General features: G+C 40.9%; 3 protein-coding genes across 6 annotated transcripts in view; 2 read left to right on the top strand and 1 right to left on the bottom strand.

Annotated features, from left to right (window-relative positions):
* The window catches only part of LOC118414004 (transmembrane anterior posterior transformation protein 1 homolog), a 13,429-nt gene extending 8,526 nt beyond the window's left edge, over nucleotides 1-4,903 (bottom strand). The window contains exons 1-4 of one of the 2 annotated variants that reach the window (XM_035817713.1): nucleotides 4,701-4,903; nucleotides 3,485-3,615; nucleotides 2,346-2,467; nucleotides 1,176-1,332 (exon numbers count right to left, since the gene is read on the bottom strand). In XM_035817713.1, the coding sequence (XP_035673606.1) occupies nucleotides 1,176-1,332; nucleotides 2,346-2,467; nucleotides 3,485-3,615; nucleotides 4,701-4,863 (573 nt within the window). In that variant the 5' untranslated portion in view covers nucleotides 4,864-4,903. The remainder of the gene's footprint in view (nucleotides 1-1,175; nucleotides 1,333-2,345; nucleotides 2,468-3,484; nucleotides 3,616-4,700) is intronic. The other variant, XM_035817712.1, reaches the window with a different exon arrangement.
* Nucleotides 4,904-5,077: 174 nt separating this feature from the next.
* On the top strand, nucleotides 5,078-10,047 carry LOC118414176 (uncharacterized N-acetyltransferase C9.02c-like). Of its 3 annotated transcripts, none has more exons than XM_035818036.1 (3): nucleotides 5,078-5,140; nucleotides 5,350-5,515; nucleotides 8,387-10,047. In XM_035818036.1, exon 3 carries the CDS (start codon nucleotides 8,459-8,461, stop codon nucleotides 9,200-9,202), a length of 744 nt encoding a protein of 247 aa, XP_035673929.1. In that variant the 5' UTR covers nucleotides 5,078-5,140; nucleotides 5,350-5,515; nucleotides 8,387-8,458; the 3' UTR covers nucleotides 9,203-10,047. The 3 variants fall into 3 exon arrangements, with proteins under 3 accessions (XP_035673929.1, XP_035673930.1, XP_035673931.1); XM_035818037.1 differs by having other exon boundaries at nucleotides 5,100-5,151; XM_035818038.1 differs by lacking the exon at nucleotides 5,078-5,140 and adding an exon at nucleotides 5,189-5,214.
* Nucleotides 10,048-10,610: 563 nt separating this feature from the next.
* LOC118414177 (uncharacterized N-acetyltransferase C9.02c-like) lies at nucleotides 10,611-12,220 on the top strand. Its single transcript, XM_035818039.1, has one exon. The coding sequence runs from the start codon at nucleotides 11,175-11,177 to the stop codon at nucleotides 11,664-11,666; it is 492 nt and encodes a 163-aa protein (XP_035673932.1). The 5' UTR covers nucleotides 10,611-11,174; the 3' UTR covers nucleotides 11,667-12,220.
* Nucleotides 12,221-14,976: the final 2,756 nt, after the last annotated feature.

Here is a 14,976-nt window from a genome sequence, read left to right on the forward strand (position 1 = left end):
TGGCGACTTGTTTTGGTACTGCCAGTGAGCATCCAAGTTTGCGCCTCAATTTCCAGAAGTGCCAGGTTCATGATTTTTTAATGGTGGATAGCTGTTGGTACTAGGAGTCAATGGTCTAATTTTGGGCCCCCTAGCAGCTTGTTTGGAACTGCAGTGGGTCTTATAGTTTGTAGCTTTTAAGAAGGATAACTGCAGAGGAGATTGATGGATATTTTTTTGTTTTTGGTAGCTAGGTACTTTGGTTGATTATCAACATCTATTTGATACAATTACTTAGGGAAAGTTATGCAATTAACAGAAATAAACAGTGTTTTCTATATACAGATGCATCTCATTTTGACCTATATTTAAGGACACAGCTGTTTGCCAGATGTTTTGCCTGAGAAGCCTTGTTACCTGGACGCCCTAACACTGTGAAAATCCTCTTGACAAGCATGAAATTCTGATTGACCAGGGATGCTACCACTGAGGTCATCTTTGGTCACAGTCCAATGCCCCCTATCATCAATACTATTCGGCCAGGCTGGAGTCTGGTAGAGACTACATGATTTTAACAAAGCACTATGAAAGTTGCGCTAGAAAGTATCACAACAGTGTACATAATTCCATTGTCACCAGTTGGCCAAGAAGGTTATCTTTGGTAGCATTTGTGGGTTTTTGAGGAACACAAGTTCATGCAGTCATTTGCTATTGGGGTAGGTGCAATTTAGTAATACATGAAAAAGACCTTAAAGTATTAATAATAATAATTAAAGGCATGATTATTTGGCGAAGGGATGTGTTCGATGAACTCTAGTTTTGTATTGATTTCAGCTGAGAAAGGATCCCAACAAACATGACTTTTCCAGAACTTTTTTTTTCAATATTGTATTCTTATTACACAAATATCTTATTTTATTGAAATTGCAACAAGGAAATAATGCAAAGTGCATCCAAGGTAGCAATGCTGATGTTGGGTCCCATGGAACATGCATACATTATACAGTTGAACATTTACATATAATAAAGCAGTTGTTCATTACACTGAGAACTTTAATACATTTACGGTATCTAGTAAAAACAACTAATTAAGGCACAAACCTCCAGCATGTTGAAGATGATGTAGAGTTTGATAATGGACTGTCCCCTGACTATAGACATTTTACGTGTCTAGTAGAAACCATAAAGACACAAACCTCGAGCATGTTGAAGATGATGTAGAGTTTGATAATGGACTGTCCCCTGACTACATGGTACAGCATGGAGGTGTCCACATAAAACAGGATGTTGGTGCACACGATGATGATCCCTGCCTTGATCAGATCACAGATCTGGGCTGGCTCCAGTCTGGATCTGTGGCAAAAAAAAGAGTACTGGATCAAAAAACTTATTTCATATTTCATAACTAACATAGTCTTCTACTGGCTTGTTTTCTTATTGCCTGCATGAAATATTCCTGGAGGTTATATTTTCACCAGCATTTGTGACTGTCTGTGAACAAGATATTCCAAGAACTGCTGGATGCAGGGTTCTCCCCAGAGAGTGGAATAAGGGAGGCCCTCCACTATACTCTCAGCCAGCTCTACTATACTATTTTTCAAATTTAGTGTGGTTCTTCCCTATTTTTTTTGTTAGTTTTGCTAGAATTAATGACAATTCACAGATTTTTGTGCCAAGTGGCATCACTTTTCCAGTCAGCATTGTCTGCAAAAACTTGTGAATGAGCAATGATCAAAACAATAGTCGTTTTGCCACTTCACAACAAAGGAATAACAACAGTATATTATACTTGTAGTATTTGACACCCTCTGTCATTGCAAAATGAACCCATTTTCATGAAAGCGCAGCGCGCTGGTGCGGGTTATATTTGCCAACCCCTCCACTATACTAAAAAATTCTGGGGAGAACCCTGTGGATGGATTAGTTTCATACTTGGTGTGTTGGTGGGGTGTGACAAATTCTGGCAATGAGTAGATTTTGGGCCACCAAGCAGCTTCCCGTGATACTGCAACGGAACTTCCAGTTTTTATATCTCGCGTTCTGAACAAGCTATGGACACGATTTTGGGGCGTTAGATGTATTGGGCTCAGGACCTAAAGGTCTGGGTTTAAAATCCTGCTGTGGCACCGATCTTTTGCCCTAGGGAAAGGTACTTTACATGACTTTTCCCACTTCACTCAGATGAAAATGAGTGCCTGGCTTCGGTTAAGGACGTCCCTTAGATGGGACGTTAAATGGAGGTCCCACGAGCCACACCTCACGCACGTTAAAGAACCCACCAGACCTTTCAAATAGACTAGGTCAGGTCACAGGTGCCCTTGTATCTTCATTCCAACATCCCTAAACAAGAAAGACCCGGTAGTTACCTTTTCCCCTGCAGACATGGCATGGTGATGAGCCTGATGAGGGCGATGATGACTCTCAGGGGCAGGAAGGTGAAGATGAATAGGAAAGCATCCAGGCACAGGAAGAACCCATAGAACATCAGCTGTGTAAAACAAAGACATTATATCAGGCAGGCTTTTACTAGTTTCAGCCAGGCATGCGTCAACGCGTCTTCTGGACGAACTTTTCTTAGAATAACAAGAAATTTAATGCCCCTGGACGCCCTTACAGTACAGAGAAAATCATCTGACAAGCATGAAATTCTGATTGACCAGGGATGCTACCAGGTCATCTGTGGTCACAGTCTTCTACTGTGACCTCTGGAACAGTATTTTGGCCTCTTGGGATACCTAAGAATGCACTTTTTAAACTTAAAATCATCAAAAACTCTGCACCATGGAAGGTGGATGCCCCCAGACCCCCCTACAATAGTCACTTACCGCGACTCACCAATAAGTTTGAACTCCCTATTATAAAATCCTAGCTAAAAGCCTGATATCAGGCCACAGCAATTAAATCTTATGGATGACATCAGCTCACTAATTTTTGCCTGGAAAGTAGTGCAAAAGAATTCTGTGTACTAATGTGGCGGTATATACGTAACAATGTACAGTGCACAATATACTCCTTCTTAACTCCAAAACCATCTTCTGGACTTTGTCTCAAGTCTTCCTTGCTTTATATCTAAGCATTAAAAAGTGTATCTGGTGCCTCCACTACATTTCAAGTGAGTGGCACAATTGATAAGATGTTTGGCCCAAACCCAGGTTCAGGTCCCAGGTTAAAACTGCCGATGTGCTCCAATGCCCCAAGGATAGGCACTTGACACCCCTTTCCTCACTTCACTCAGGTGTAAATGAGTACATTGTACCTAGATTTGGTTAGGGCCATCCCTCGGATAGGACATTACATGGGGGTCCCATGTTTGAAAGTGCTACACCTCAAGCACTTTTAAGAACATGACATATACTTTATCGAAAATAGTAAAGGTGCTTCCCGGTGTGAGTGGATCAAACTTAATTACAGTCTGGTCTCCGGGTTGACATCTTGCAAAGGTGTTAGCCACCTGTTATGTTAATCCTTCCACGAATGTGTTAAAACTAAATCAATAAATTCTTACCTTCTCAAACACCTGAGGAATCTTCATGAAGGTGTAAACTCTCTCCCTTCTCTCTGCAAACTTCTCTTCTTCATTCTCTAACAGATAACCTCTGGTCAACTCTGCCCACAGATACGTCCACAGGGGCATGTCTGAGGTGGGTCAGCAAAGAAAAGAATACTCAAATTGAGTATGACATGCATTCTGAGTGCATCATTTCCCTCAGCAGTTTGTGTCTATGTGTCTATGTGGAATCTTTTATGGCTATGAAATAAAGTCCCCATATCATTAACGATCAGGCCTTTGGTCGGTAGCAGATATTGGGTAATTGCTGTTTTAAATTTGATAACTATTGTTGTATCTGTTACATTTTAGTGACAAATTTTAGTGCCTATGATAGAAAGCAAAACACCTCCAGATTTAGTGTTTCTTTGTTATATTGGATTTTGTGGGCATGAAATGTGCATATTTTAACACTGAATCCAATGATAATGTCTGATGGAGGTATGACTTTGTAACACCAGACAGATTTGAACCACTCATACCAGACTGTAACTCATACCAGTACGGCAGTATACCATATATTGGGGTGTAGATAGAGCATATCAGCAGCTATTAGGTCAAAATCGAATCACAGACCTTGTGACACATAATGGATATAACAGGAATGCTACCAATCAAACCATGACAAGTATAGTACATTGAAGAGAAGAGTAGAGTAGACTTATTCAGTTGAACTACTGCTATCCTAAAAGTACACGATTTAAAAGCAACTGCAAAACGTATAAGCTTTTTAAGTGTCAGTAGAAGTCAGTAGAATATCTATCATGTCTCAAAATTATACTGACACTAGTATGGAGTAATTTGAGCACATTTCTTCCGCGTCTACATGACATTTGCGTCACGTCAGGCGCAAAAATATACGTTACAACAACAAGGGCACTTCTAGGTCACTGTCATCATGGAGTCACATATCACATGTGATGATCCGGATCCCGGATTAATGTAATACGTGTCCACATACTAGAAATATTTCGTAAAATTTAAAATGTACTAAACTTGCAGATGGTTGGAATTAAATCAAATCCATCTACTTTATGTGTAGGGTTATGATAAGTGAATACAAGTGGGTCAACTGTATCATATATCAAACAAATTTGTGACGAGACATGACAAAACTAAATATGGGGAGGGGGCAACCTGTGGACACATTTTTTATCGAAAACTTATGACTCACTGGCAATCTCTTTGACCAGTCTCTCCTCTTCGGACTCGACGTGATGTTGTTCTCCGCTAGCTCCTACATTCTCGGGCTCGGGAGCGGCGTTGTTGGTGTGAAACTCGTGCTTTGTTTCGTGCTTGTTTCCTTCGCTTCTAGTTCTAGTTCTTCTGGGCGCCATCTTGGAACGGTTTGTCACCAACCAACCGCAAATAAAACAGTAAAAAAAATCAGTTCAACTAGCTCATAATTTTCCGCGAAACTAGAACTGAGAAGAAATATTATCAAACTATTTTATTTTTCTGTAAAATAAAACATATTGGTGGAAATCCTGCGAAAAAGATTGATTTTATTAGATTTCTGTTTTGCAGCGGTGGCGTGTCAGTAACTTATCAACTAGATTGACCTTTGAACTCTTGGATCAATTTCGTCAACACGTCAGCGTGCAGCATATGCAGGTGGTTTGAAAGTGATAAAATTTGCACCTTGTTTATTTTTCTCCTGCCGCTGTTCGATCTCTTAGAAACAACACGTCTGTAAAAAACTCGAGTGTTTATCTCATAAAAGATGTCCCTGATTTGATTTTATTCAGTAGCGTGTGTTGGTTAGAAGTGATAACGTTACGTGTTTAGAGTGAGTGTGAGGTGTTTATGTTCTTGTTTTTCAGCCCCAGGCAGACAACTGCTAAGCCTAGCCAAGCGGAACATTCCAGCCTCAACGGAAGAACGAAGACTTTCCCGCTCTAATTACAGACTACAGCTATTGTTGTTTGTCCTCAACGGCTCAAAACGTAACTTCAGAAGAAGACGCTTGGGACCATCCAACTCTAACTGGTGAGCACATTTTAATGAACTCTCTGATGTGAAGCTCTCTCATATTTTTTAGTTGTTTTCAGCCTAAATCAAGGTAACCTCTACAAGCCCTTCTTCTGAACATCTGAGGCCCCAAATAAGATCATACTCATGCTGTGAGTATTGGTACAAGAAGGTTCTAGATCTCCTTGATTGGTGTTAAAGAAATGGAGTGGTACTCTCTAGTTTAGAGCTGTATGCAGGTCACAAGCTCTCTGAGAGGAGGCCCAATATTAGCCCCTGACTGTGAAAGATTGTATCACAGGCTAGTATCATGCGTACGAAAGTAGTAGCGCATGGTCTCTGCGGTTCAGGTAAGTGCATGCTGGTATAAAATTCAGGTCAGTTTGGAAGTGCTCAGGCAGTGCTTGAATCCCTCTGTTGCACATGCAACCCGACTGACCAAGGAGCTCCTCGGACTGACGAATGCCTACTACTCGCATGCAGAGAACTTACAATGAATAACAATTGAGATTGTGAAATCACCAAGCTATCAGTTTGACGCTGTTTAATTATTCAAAAGGTGTGCCAAGGTGTTTGGACTTTCACCTGTAGATAGATTTTTTTTCTTTAATTAGGAGACTAGGCACAGTAAAAGAAGGGAATGTTCACAAAGAATAGAATTTTACGATAGCGAGAAAATTGAGTTTTTTGTGTGGTTTTATGTTCACGGTTGAAACACTAGGGCGTAAACAGGCAAAAGATAGAACAAAAGTTTTGTAGTCGTCTTGATGAGTACACAATAAAGAGGTCACTGCAAAAACTTCAATACAAGTGTAGTATAGACCAATTGTACAGATGACAGCAAATCGTCTGACGTAGATAAACAGACGCCCGGGGGGGGGGGTGACATCATGGGGGGGAGAGCTGTCCCAAACCTGTCATTGTTTGGTGTTGTGGGTAAACATTATTGCTGTCAACAGTCAAGCCTTCGTGAGGAGTAGAAAGAAAAGGTGAAGTGTCCTATAAATTCTGACCATAAAACTGGGTACAACTATGGCAGGTGTTTAACACATGTCAAGCCTTTTTGTTTGTTCAGTTCCCCCAAAGCAAATTATGTTTGTTGTAATCTAAATAAGCTCTCCTTTTTGTTAACCGTCAGTAACAAGGGGTCGCGAGCAATTTTGGGATTATTATTTAGTTTAAGCCCCATTTGCGTCAGGGCTAGTCAGCTAGTTTAGGCGTAGGAAAAAATGTTGTGTTTCCTGTTTACCAACTTTAACCCTAAAAAACCTACCAACCCTAGCCTTTTTTGGGTGGGCAGTGAAGTCCCGTAGTTTCCAGTTGGAATTTTTATTCAGCCTGCTTCCTACTCAAGTAGTAAAAACTGCTAGTGCTTGTTCTATCTAATACATGACAAATGTATCCACAGACTGGTATATGCACAAATTAAAGACTAGCATTGAAAGTGTCCTCATGCATTTCAATTTTACTTTGTTATTAAACTGTATACGGTATCACTATAGAGTTTTGACCAAAGTCTAAAAGAAACTGAAAGAAAAAGATAATCCCTACTTACTAAGACCCTAATTTATTTCAGGACTGAAACAGGAGTCACAACATTTTTTTTCTAGGCCAAAGAATTACATAGTATTACATGCTTACCCTTTGGCAAAACACACTCACTGTTTGCTTGATTGGTGACAGCTCTAATTACAGACAGTGCCCATGATGGATTACAATGGTTACTTGTAAAAGTGACAAATTTGTCTGTTAATGATGACAGATATATGAATTGTTACCAGGTAAGATGACAGTATTGACAATTTAACCCTCGTTGGGGTCATGTGGCATAAGTGCAACATGTTTGGCCCAGAGGTCCTGGGTTCAAATCCTGTAATGCTCACTAATTTGTGCCATGGGGAAAGCCACCTTTATGGCTTTCCTCACTCCAACCAGGTGTGAAATTGGTTACCTGGCTTAAGTTGGCTGCTGGGGGGTAAAAGGCATTAGAAAGAGAGAGTTGGGATTCACCTTCCAGTACATAGACATTGGATATTAAACAGCCCACTGCCCCTATATGGCCTCAAAAAGGCTATGGGACCACTAATACCTTCACCAGGGTTGTAGCCAGCCTGAAATCGTTTTCAGTCCCCTTGATTTTGAATGGGAATCCTATTGAGCACCAAAGGCATGGCATGACGTTGCGTGTCATTTCTAGGGGGTCTGGGTCCCAGAAAATTTTGAAATCAAGACCCTCTGAAACACTATTTCCTGCACTTTGAGGTGCAAATTTTGCTTGTAGACTAAGCTGTTCAATATCATCTGTTTTGGTGAAGAAGAACACATGGGTTTCAGTTTTTTAAATCTTTACATATCAATTTTTGTCTGTCTCAGGGGACAGAATGGGGGAAACTTTTTTCAGTCCCCAGCTGCAAAATTCCTTCAAAGGACTGAAGGACGGGTGCTGGCTACAACCCTGACCTTCACTCATTAAATATCGCAAAGCATACATGTGGAAGTGAACACTTCAGTTGTTTTTTCCTTTTACATGGGACAAAATTGTCAGTCATCAAAACAACAAACATGCATGTTTGAAACTGAAAAATGGCCTCTTTGAAAACAGACAACTTTTTTCATTGAATTTTGTTTCACATACTCAAAGACATAGACATGTTAGAGATCTGAAAAAGTTGTCAAAATTACAATGATTGCTTTAAGTGTCATTAGCATAAAGTATAATGTACATTAATTTTTCAGGTCTCAACTATTAGTGTTTGGGTTTTTGTCACATTTTTCTACTTTGTGGTATAAGGTTCCTATCCTTTCTTCTGACTACAGCATACAATTTATTTTGATTTGAAAAGATACTTTAAAAATCTAATTTTGGATAAACAATAATTCACTACACAGGGTTGTGCAATCAGGTCGCTGACTACTGCCCCTCTTGCCTGGAGTTCGAGACAAGTCAATCAAATCGTCAACATGGCGGAAGAAGTGTTTCCAATCCACGAAGCTGACAGCATGCTCTCACAATCTTCAGACGAGCTTTTCAAGCAGTACCCGCGCTCTGAAGAGGTCATCCGAGTGATTTGCAACGAAGATGAACTTAAAGCAGCGTGGACGCTACGCGACAAGTGTTTTCCCGCGGACGAGTACGTATCGCTGGAGAGGTACCAAGAGCTCTACCGTGCGGCCCCGCATCTCTTTTTCGGTTACTTCGACGGGGATAAAGTGCGAGGGTTTCTTCGCGGGGCGAGCCAGAAGGCCGACCACTTCGCTCCAGATTCCATAGGTACAGGAAATGTACATGACCCGGATGGTGAAACAATGGTCCTACATTTACTGTGTGTGGAGGAACAGTATAGAAGAAGGGGAATCGGCCAAGGGCTCATGAAAGCCTTCATCGATTATGTGAAAGCGAAGGAAACCAAGGTGAAGAGAATCATCCTCATCTGCCATGCAGAGCTCATCCCAGTCTACACCAGGGTGGGCTTCACCTTGGTCGGGAGGGCGGAGGTCAAGTTCGGGAAGCGGTCGTGGTACGAGTGTTGCCTGGACCTCACCACGTATGACTCGGCGGTGGCTGACGACGCTTTCCAGTCCAAATACGTCTCCATGACAACTGACAATGTTCCCGTGACAACGGGCAACGCCAACGGATCCACCATTTCCGTGGAGAGTGAAGAAGAGTTCGAGGAACTCAAGGCTCTAGACTACAGTGATTGACCTGTAACCTTTGACCTCAAGGTCACCCCATGTAGTTCTATTGATTGCAGCAAAGAAGCTACAGCTGAAATCATTTTGGCATATAATTTTGCAAAATGCAGTCTTTGATATTTCATCAAAAATAAGTATAAGGCAAATGTATATAAAGTGGAAGCTTGCTATTTTCTGTTCAATACTTATCCGGAATGTTGTAATATTGTAGCCTGGTATCCAGTCCAAAAATACATGTAGAAAGGACAGAAGAGACTCGGCAGCTATAGTGCGGATATCAGGCTACAGTGGATGTAGGTTTGGACATTGTATTGTTCTCAGGCATGCAAAATCATTTGTTCGGGACAGTTAGCAATTCCAACAGACCTTCAATCTGTGCCTTCATTCCAAAGTACTAAATGGTATTGGAAGGTCGACTTCTGCCAGTATACTATATATGCAATGTTAATAGTTACCTTTAAGAATATGTACTAGTATGTAATGCCCTGAAAAACATAAAACAAAGGAATTGATTGATAGTTGTTCATTAGTTGATAATGCTAAATCACTATTTGAAGATATTATATGTACATGTTAATATTTTCCAATTTGTCATAAGTAATGTTTTTGTCATGGGTAATTAAGGTGAGGGGTCATATCATATATATATTATATCATCTGCACCATCAGGCCAAGTCAATAGTCAATACTACTCTTACATTTATTATACATATTAGTACATGTATAGTGAAATATATACAGAATATTGTTAGTGATTCACATATATCGTAAAAGCACATGTCGTATGATATTTTCTATGAAGAGATAGGCAATTGGCATCCAGTAGCACCGATATAGCAATAAAATTATATTCAGGCAAAAGGCAATAAAATTATATTCAGGTATATGTATTGTAATCAGACCAATTGATTGATGCAGTAATCAATTTACTATGTATACCCATGGATATTGTATGATACAAAAATCAGAAGAAAGCAGACATTCCATACTTGAAGACGTTGATTAAAGCTAACAGCTGGATAATTACTACATACTTTTTTAATAATAATTAATAATTAATAAGTTTGAAGCTTTCACAGTCTTATCGGAAACATAGATAATAGTAGCGCTGAAGAGAAGTTCCCAATACACCTTTCTCACGCGGCGGCCATGATAGATCTAAAACGAGTTCAATGTGGCAAACAAAAGGCTGTCCATCATAATTAGCAGTTCGACCAATGGTAGCCTGCCAATTAGGAAATCGACCAATAAGTGAATGGCTGCAAATTCGTTAAAAATTTGCATTATTATGTTTTTATTTTGCATCTCTTAAGGGACTATGGGGTCAGTCTACACTACTCTAAATTGCTACATCTTTCGGTGCATAACACTTCTTGTAATATTTATTATTCTATCTTATATCATGAAAATTTGTGGGGTTTGGGGGAAAATTAAATGGGACCTGATTTTAGAAATAAGTTTTGTCTGTTTGCCTCATTGACCTCTTCTTCGATCTATCATGGCTGCCGCGTGAGAAAGGTGTATGCTGTAGAGTTTTCTGTGCTTCTCTTATTCTACTTAATGGTACTTTACTTTGCTTTTATTTGTCTATTCACACAAGTTATATAGCCTTACAAATGTTAATGTAAAACACAGTGCAGTGTGGATTGATTTCTCATATGCAAATGTATGTATACTTTTTTTCTGCAAAGTAACATGATCACAATTATTTGTTAATATAACAAAATGACATTGTAAATGTGTAATTATTCTTTATGGTAACAATGACAACTTACTGGTAATGCAATATACTCAACTATGTAGCAAGACTTCTTGTGCAAACATTTATTCAAACCTTATGATGGGTATTAAAGTAAGTATGACAGTTATGGTTGTGTGAGGCATTGTATTTTTCCCTTGGCTGTTTTTCAGAGTACCAGACTGAAGCCTTCAGAATTGAAATTACTTCAGATCGTAACAGTCAACTTCAAACCGCCGAGACATGGCGGAAGGGAACGTACGGCCGCTCCAGTGTGGCGAGGAAGTTGAGCAAGCTTCTATACTGGAGTACGCTGGGTATCCAGCAGACGAGGCCGCGTCGTTAGACACCCTACAGGCGAGACACACCGCAGAGAGCCGGCTCTTCATTGGCTACTTCGAAAACGAAAAGCTGTTAGGTTTCGTCTGTGCCACGAGCACTGATGCAGATCGCTTAACCGAAGAGTCCATGCACACCCACATACCTCATGGTGAAACAATCTGCATACATTCTGTATGTGTTGACCAAGGTGTACAGCGTCAAGGAATAGCGACTAAACTACTGAAGGAGTTTGTTCACAAAGTGAAAGGTAGTTTTCCCGAGGCTAAGAGAATATGTCTGCTATGTCACGAGTATCTGATCCCTTTGTACACCAAGGCAGGGTTCGTTCTAGTCGGGCTGTCAGAAGTTGTGCACGGTAAAGAACCGTGGTATGATTGTGTTATGGAGTTATGATCTATATTGCACAATGTACCGTTAAATAAAGTTGTGTTTGGTAAAAGCATGTTAAAGTCACAATAGGGACAACTATTAGCAATAAATCATGATCACATATCCACGCAGTGTATATCAATCATTAGCATCGATTCCTATTGGTACAGCCAGAATGTCATAAGCCTGGTGTAGAAAACCAACGAGTGAGCAAAGGGAATGAGGTGGTTATATCAAAGGACCACGCGTTTTTTCTCTAGGTGTATATGGTATAAGTTTATGGTAAAAAGCTCGCTCAGTCGGTGCGTGATGCAGTGACCACTTCACTTACTCTGTGGTTCATTTGGTGCCTATGTGTCATTGGTCAGGCGTTATATCAACGTTAACACTATGGAAAAATTGGGTCTTACTTTACCTTATAATTACTTAAAAGTGGGTCCTTAATCAAAATAAATCATATAGACTGTGGTATGAGCCCAAAGCAGATGTGACGGAAAACCATTCAGCCCTTCCGACAACAGTGGGTCCGTAAAAATTTTCTACCACATTCCCAAACAATGGCCATTGAAAGACTGTTTTGTAGAAAAAAATTACTACCCTTTTACCTTGCCTATCTTAACCTATCCTTGAATCCGGTTCCGCTGGCATGATGCCTTAAAAAGGATCATTCCACAGCGGAATGGAGTTTCGAAAAAGTCCAAGGAACGTACAGCTACATGGCAGGTCACAGACACAAAGACTACGGCCTTATAGTTCACAATTGCAGAGTCCACGACGAATGATAAAAGAACCCCCGTGGCTTTGGCAGTTGTTGGCAGTCCATGTATAGGCACAAAGTCCATAAAGTGTTATAGTTCACACCTGCAGAGTAGGCAGAAAGCCATTTGAGTACTAAAAATTACTTTTCTACAAGGCTCGCTAACGAATGAAGGTTCCCCTTGGCGAAGCAGCTAACCGAACCCTTTGGTAACCGCAAACTGACCCCATACGATGGACTTCCAGAATCTTAAACATAATGTGCGTTACTTTTGGCACTTGAAGTTCATAGAAAAACACGTAACGAGTAGACAGAAAGCAATTTGAGTCCTAAAAATTACTTCCTTACTTTTCTACAAGGCTCGAAAGCGAATGAAGTTTCCCCTTGGCGAAACCGTTAAGCGAACCCTTCGGTAACCGTTAAGTGACCCCATACGATGGAACTTCCAGAATCTCAAACAAAATGTGCGTTGCTTTTGTCACTTGAAGTTCATCGTAAAACCCGTAACGAGTAGGAAGAAAGCAATTTGAGCACTCAAAATTACTTCCTGACTTTTCTACAAGGCTCACTGTAGCAAATGAATAAAGTTTCCCCTCGGCGAAACCGCTAAGCGAACCCTTCGGTAAACGTAAAGTGACCATATACAATGGAACTTCCAGAATCTTAAACAAAATGTGCGTTACTTTTGTCACTTGCATTTCTGAGTAAAACCCGTAACGAGTAGGCAGCAGCAATTTGAGTACTCAAAATTACTTCTTGACTTTTCCACAATACTCGGAAGCGAAAAAAGTTTCCCCTTGGCGAAACTGCTGAGCGAACCCTTCGGTAACCCTAAAATGACCCCATACGATGGAACTTCCAGAATCTTGAACAAAATGTGCGTTGCTTTTGTCATTTGCATCTCGTAGTAAAACCCGTAACAAGTAGGCAGAAGCAATTTAAGTACTCAAAATTACTTCCTGACTTTTCTACAAGGCTCGAAAGCGAATAAAGTTTCCCAATAGCGAAACCGCTAAGCGATCCTTTCGGCAACCGCAAAGTGACCCCATACGATGGAACTTCCAGAATCTTAAACAAATTGTGCGTTACTTTTGTCACTTTAAATTCAAAGTAAAACCCGTAACGAGTAGGCAGAAAGCAGTTTGAGTGCTAAAAATTGCTTCCTGACTTTTCTACAAGGCTCGAAAATGAATGAAGTTTCCCCTTGGCAATACCGCTAAGCGAACCCTTCAGTATATAACAGCAAAGTGACTCTAACTATGCTTAGGCGTAACAGCTAGCTCCTTTTTTGAAGCACCGCCTGTCACGGCAACGGCTAGGGGGATGACTTAATGACGCGATTGTAGCTTAGGCTTCAAGTTCCGGCCTGACAAGCTTGGTATGGTTGGAAAGGTTGCTTAGCAAGGAATCGAAAGATGCAAACCGCAAAATGTTGTGATACTTCCTTCTCGAGATATTCTTGAGCATATGGGCTCTGTTTAGGCGCAACCTCTAGCTCCTTTTTTTGGAAGCACCGCCTGTCACGGCAACGGGTAGGGGGATGACTTAATGACGCGATTGTAGCTTAGGCTTCAAGTTCCGGCCTGACAAGCTTGGTATGGTTGGAAAGGTTGCTTAGCAAGGAATCGAAAGATGCAAACCGCAAAATTCTCCGATACTTCCTTCTCGAGATATTCTTGAGCATATGGGCTCTGTTTAGGCGCAACCGCTAGCTCCTTTTTTTGGAAGCACCGCCTGTCACGGCAACGGCTAGGGGGATGACTTAATGACTTAATGACTTAATTGTAGCTTAGGCTTCAAGTTCCGGCCTGACAAGCTTGGTATGGTTGGAAAGGTTGCTTAGCAAGGAATCGAAAGATGCAAACCGCAAAATGTTGTGATACTTCCTTCTCGAGATTTTCTTGAGCATATCGGCTCTGTTTAGGCGCAACCGCTATCTCCTTTTTTTGGAAGCACCGCCTGTCACGGCAACGGCTAGGGGGATGACTTAATGACTTAATGACTTAATTGTAGCTTAGGCTTCAAGTTCCGGCCTGACAAGCTTGGTATGGTTGGAAAGGTTGCTTAGCAAGGAATCGAAAGATGCAAACCGCAAAATGTTGTGATACTTCCTTCTCCGAGATTTTCTTGAGCATATCGGCTCTGTTTAGGCGCAACCGCTATCTCCCTTTTTGGAAGCACCGCCTGTCACGGCAACGGCTAGGGGGATGTCTTAATGACTTAATTGTAGCTTAGGCTTCAAGTTCCGGCCTGACAAGCTTGGTATGGTTGGAAAGGTTGCTTAGCAAGGAATCGAAAGATGCAAACTGCAAAATTCTCCAATACTTCCATCTCGAGATATTCTTGAGCATACGGACTATGTTTAGGCGCAACCGCTTTCTCCTTTTTCTGGAAGCACCGCCTGTCACGGCAACGGCTAGGGGGATGACTTAATGACGAGATTGTAGCTTAGGCTTCAAGTTCCGGCCTGACAAGCCTGGTATGGTTGGAAAGGTTGCTTAGCAAGGAATCGAAAGATACAAACCGCAAAATTCTCCAATACTTTCTTTTCGAGATATTTTTGAGCATACGGTTTAG

The sequence above is a fragment of the Branchiostoma floridae genome, chromosome 4 (assembly GCF_000003815.2).
Source record: "Branchiostoma floridae strain S238N-H82 chromosome 4, Bfl_VNyyK, whole genome shotgun sequence".
Classification (NCBI taxonomy): domain Eukaryota; kingdom Metazoa; phylum Chordata; class Leptocardii; order Amphioxiformes; family Branchiostomatidae; genus Branchiostoma; species Branchiostoma floridae.

Coding starts and splice junctions, on each gene's coding strand:
- LOC118414176 (XM_035818036.1), top strand. CDS start 8,459: ATGGCGGAAGAAGTGTTTCCAATCCACGAAGCTGACAGCATGCTCTCA.
- LOC118414177 (XM_035818039.1), top strand. CDS start 11,175: ATGGCGGAAGGGAACGTACGGCCGCTCCAGTGTGGCGAGGAAGTTGAG.